Source organism: Aptenodytes forsteri, unplaced genomic scaffold, assembly GCF_000699145.1.
Source record: "Aptenodytes forsteri isolate BGI_AS27 unplaced genomic scaffold, ASM69914v1 Scaffold155, whole genome shotgun sequence".
Classification (NCBI taxonomy): domain Eukaryota; kingdom Metazoa; phylum Chordata; class Aves; order Sphenisciformes; family Spheniscidae; genus Aptenodytes; species Aptenodytes forsteri.
Window position 1 is genome coordinate 1,272,315 of NW_008794446.1, and position 4,069 is coordinate 1,276,383.

At 35.1% G+C, this 4,069-nt stretch overlaps 1 protein-coding gene across 1 annotated transcript in view; it reads right to left on the minus strand.

Annotated features, from left to right (window-relative positions):
* Window positions 1–4,069, minus strand: part of COG6 (component of oligomeric golgi complex 6) — a 62,775-nt gene that overhangs the window by 38,285 nt on the left and 20,421 nt on the right. Inside the window, exons 6-8 of the mRNA XM_009290165.2 lie at window positions 3,986–4,069; window positions 3,677–3,747; window positions 2,384–2,477 (exon numbers count right to left, since the gene is read on the minus strand). Of these exons, the coding sequence (XP_009288440.1) occupies window positions 2,384–2,477; window positions 3,677–3,747; window positions 3,986–4,069 (249 nt within the window). The remainder of the gene's footprint in view (window positions 1–2,383; window positions 2,478–3,676; window positions 3,748–3,985) is intronic.

Genomic DNA, 4,069 nt, shown 5'->3' on the forward strand with positions numbered 1-4,069 from the left:
CGCCCCCCCCCCCCCAAATAAACAGTTATATAATAGATCATTAAAAATACAGCAGCAAAACAGATCTTGTGATCTTGTTATTAGTCTAGAAAACAACATTTAATAATGATAATTTTGTTTTAAAAAGAAAAACTACTAATTTTCCTTTTGCTCTCAGTAGAACAGGGTATAAATATGACAAAATCCTGCACCTTAAAAAATTCAGTAATAGCTATTATTTACACTAGAAACACAGTATTTACTACTATGTTATTACACGTACTCATGTTAGGGGCAGAAAACAACATTTGGATTCTTTTCAACCCAGCTTCAATTTCTTTAAAACCCAGTAAAGTAATGATCACTGGGGGGAGAGGAAGGAGGTGGAGAAAAAGCTTTGAAAATCAGAGTGGAGGATGGAAAAGGAACACTGCTTAGAGCTATGACTCCATGTATTTTCTATGAAACAGTTTTCATTTTTTCTGTTAGAACCAGGAAGTGAAAACCAAACTGAAATGTTTATTTCAGATCCCTACTGACTGCAGTTCCCAAAAGTCCATCCATGGTGCAATCTTTCTGCCACCTTAAGTTAAGACGACATAAGTCAATATAAGAAAACAAGAATTTGTAGTTTTGTTTCTAAACTCCTGTCCTTCTCCATCTTACTCGCTTTCACCCAATCAAATCACAATCATTATCAGATGCAAGGGCAGTGATTTGGAGGAAAAGTGTTTAGTTCACACAGCAGCGCTTATATGCGTAAAACCAACAGCAATTTAAAATTACTTTCTTCTATGGCATAATTTTTACATTTTGGATTCAGCAGTTTGTTATGTACTGAAGGTATACAAAAATTTTTCAAAGGGAATAAACTAAATCTTGAGGTTTAAAATGTAAAGCATCAGTACTGCAATTTTGACAATACTGCTGTAGCAAGTGGTTAAGCATGATAATCTATGATGAGAAACATATGGCTGTATCTTTGACAGTAATGTTTACTTTTGCCTTTTGGCAGAAGAAAAGTCCTACCTACCAAGTTCTACCTTTGGCAATACTAGTACTGCTGTTTGTGAGAGAGATGTCAGAAGAAAAATACAAGTCTCTTTTGCAGATTCATTTTGAACAGGCCAGCTGTGGGTTTATACAGAAAATGGAGGTTTCTTCCATAAATGTTAAGAAAGCAAAACAATGGTTTTATGACATTTGAAAGTAACATAATTTAACAAAATATTTATTACAGAAAATATAAACTGTCTCTATAAAGAATCCTATAAAATGTTGTGAACACAGTTGTGACTGATCCTTTGCAGCTGTGAAAGAGGGCCTGGAGGAGAGAATGCAAGAAAGGACTGCAATCCCCAGCTATGGCCCAAGGTACTGCAGTGCACCACATGCAATAGCTGGGGAGGACGAGTGACACCATCTCTCCCTCAAATTAACTAGCAGAAGTGACTGAGCATGTTGGTATGTGCACTCTCTCTCATACTGACAGAATTTTTAAGGTCCACTTGCACTGTGCATTTTCCCCGTGAATTGCTCCATGGAGATTTACAGTGTCACATACCCCCACCTTCGCACATTTGACACTCTTAAAGACAAAGCTAGCCTTTGAAACACTGCCTAGTACTCTGCTGTTCTGGATGCCTGTGGCTAGAAGTAATTTGCAATAGTTGCAAAATGTGATGAGTGCATTTTTCAAAAACACCTAAAAAGCAAAGAAGTGTTAAGTACCACTTCTTCAGGTATGGCCACCCCAATAAAAACAGTTCTTACAGTGCCACCTCGTGGTTAAGTTGTCTCTACTAACTACCATTTCATTTACGTCAAGCAGTCCCCTTCAGCAAATTCTGAACAAGAACTAAAGAGTAGTATATAATTTTTTTAATATATATATATGTACCCCCATGCCTTAGAGGCCCATATGTAGTAGATTGTTTTTAATAGATTATTGTACAACTCATAATGGAAGACATTCTTACTATCAGGAGCACTTCAGTAAAAGCTAATTAGTCTTTATCAATTTTTTACTTTGGGAATTTAAATGAGACAATCACATGCTTTGGACAGCATTTTTTTCTTCAGAAAAACCCTACAAGAGCAGCAGAAATTCACAATTCATTTAGATTAAAATAAGAACAGTCTGACATTTTACTTTAATTAGAAACCATTAAGTTGGAAAAAAGTCCAATGACATTTACTGTACCGTAATTCTGTCAAAAAGACTTCTGAAATTTAAAGAAGTTGAAGTATGGCTTGGGGTTTTTTGTTTGTTTTTTTTTTTTTTTTAAATCTGACGCATGATTAAATTGCCACCATCCTTGGCACTGTAATTCATGCCCATCTTTAAATCTTATAGGCTGGAAATACTTATTTCTGTTTGTGATAATCACGAGCATTTACTTACTTGTACAGCACAGGTCTATCTTGTAAGGCTTCCATGGCTTGAGCAAGAACTGGAGAAATGTCACATGATTCTTGCGTCAAAGTCCTGCATTCATCTATAAAATATCAACACAGATAAAAGTGCAATACCCTTTATAACAAGCTGTCAAAAAAAAAAGAGTCAAAAACTCCAAGGTTTTTGATTTTGAATTGAAGCCTTCAGAATGCGCTACCTGGCCTAGTTCGCGTTAATGTAAATAACTTCCCCCATAAGCAGTACTTCACTGTAAAATGGATGTCCATCACAAATCTCAACAATAATAAAAATTAAAAGGAAGCTTAGTATCTGGTTGCACCCACGTACAAATGTAAAATCATTCAGTCATCAGAATTCTGTCAGGCTCCTTTGTAACTGTTTACCACATTCCAGGTAAACTACTAAGAAAAAAGCAACCAAGTATTTAAGTGAGCTGTGGGTTTGTTTTGGGGGTTTTTGGTGTTTGTTTGGTGGTTGGTTGGGTTTTTTTACTTTAATCACATTAACTACATAATCTTGTATATTCCATACAAGAATGGGGAAATCATATAAACTAAATCAAACACTGGCATAAAAAAGATGAATTTTCATTAGGGTGAAACCACAACCATTATTTGAGGCTTCAGCATCCCACTGAAGAACAGCTAACTAATATAATATCACACTGCAGCAGCTTTTTTTCAGAAATCTTCCTGTCAATGTCTTGGGAGAAGAGAGAAGTAATACAAAAGTGTCTACATTTTACACTATCAAGATGTTACATTGAACACTGATGCCTGGATCCAGAGTACATATTCAAAAAAATAATTGCCTACTATCATTCAAAAGAGCATTATGATAAAACAAGGTTGGGTTTGGTTTTTTTTTTCCTTTTTTAAAGGTAATAAGCCACTCCTCACACTAAACTAGATCTTACTACCAAATTGTACAAAACAAGAACTTCCCTGTGACCTGCAAGAAAATGAAATGCAATACTCTTAACAATTTGTTTAGACTATCAAACTGTAGTAGTTGTTCTCTGTGGAAAACCATCTGAAAATACAAATAAATAACACAGTTTTACAAACAGAAATGAGATAGGCCCCAAAAAGGAGAGAATCTCCAATTAACCATTCGGTTCACAAAAGCTAGCTTTTCCACAAACTTTTCAGTAAGAAGGAAACCCAAAGCCTTATTAATGAATCTTGGAAAGGGTTTTTGCTGAGTTCAAGTCACATCAAGGAATTAAAGGAATCATCATAATAATATTCATAAACATAAAAACATTCTTAGTCCTACTTTGAGTCCATCTGTAAAGTCGTTCATAAGATGTCTCTTGCAGTAAAGCCATCTGTTCCATAATTTCCAAGCTACAAGACAAAAACATTTTATTTGCAAATACTATTTTAGGTAGTACTAGCAAAGGCACATACAAATCAAATAAAATGTACCATTATTAAAATCATGAAGATTTAGAAATATGTTACTATTCTTTGTTTTTATGTGAAATACTCTATATAGTCATACGACACACAGAATGAGACCTTGCTGTAACTTCTGCTTTTAACAAGTAGATGGTTATCTTGCACTCATTTAAGTAGCACTCACCCCGCCCTTTGCTGATTTGTCCGGAGGAGAATCTTGACATCATCGTGAATTTGCTTTACTCTTCCCAAAGCCTTGAAAAAATCC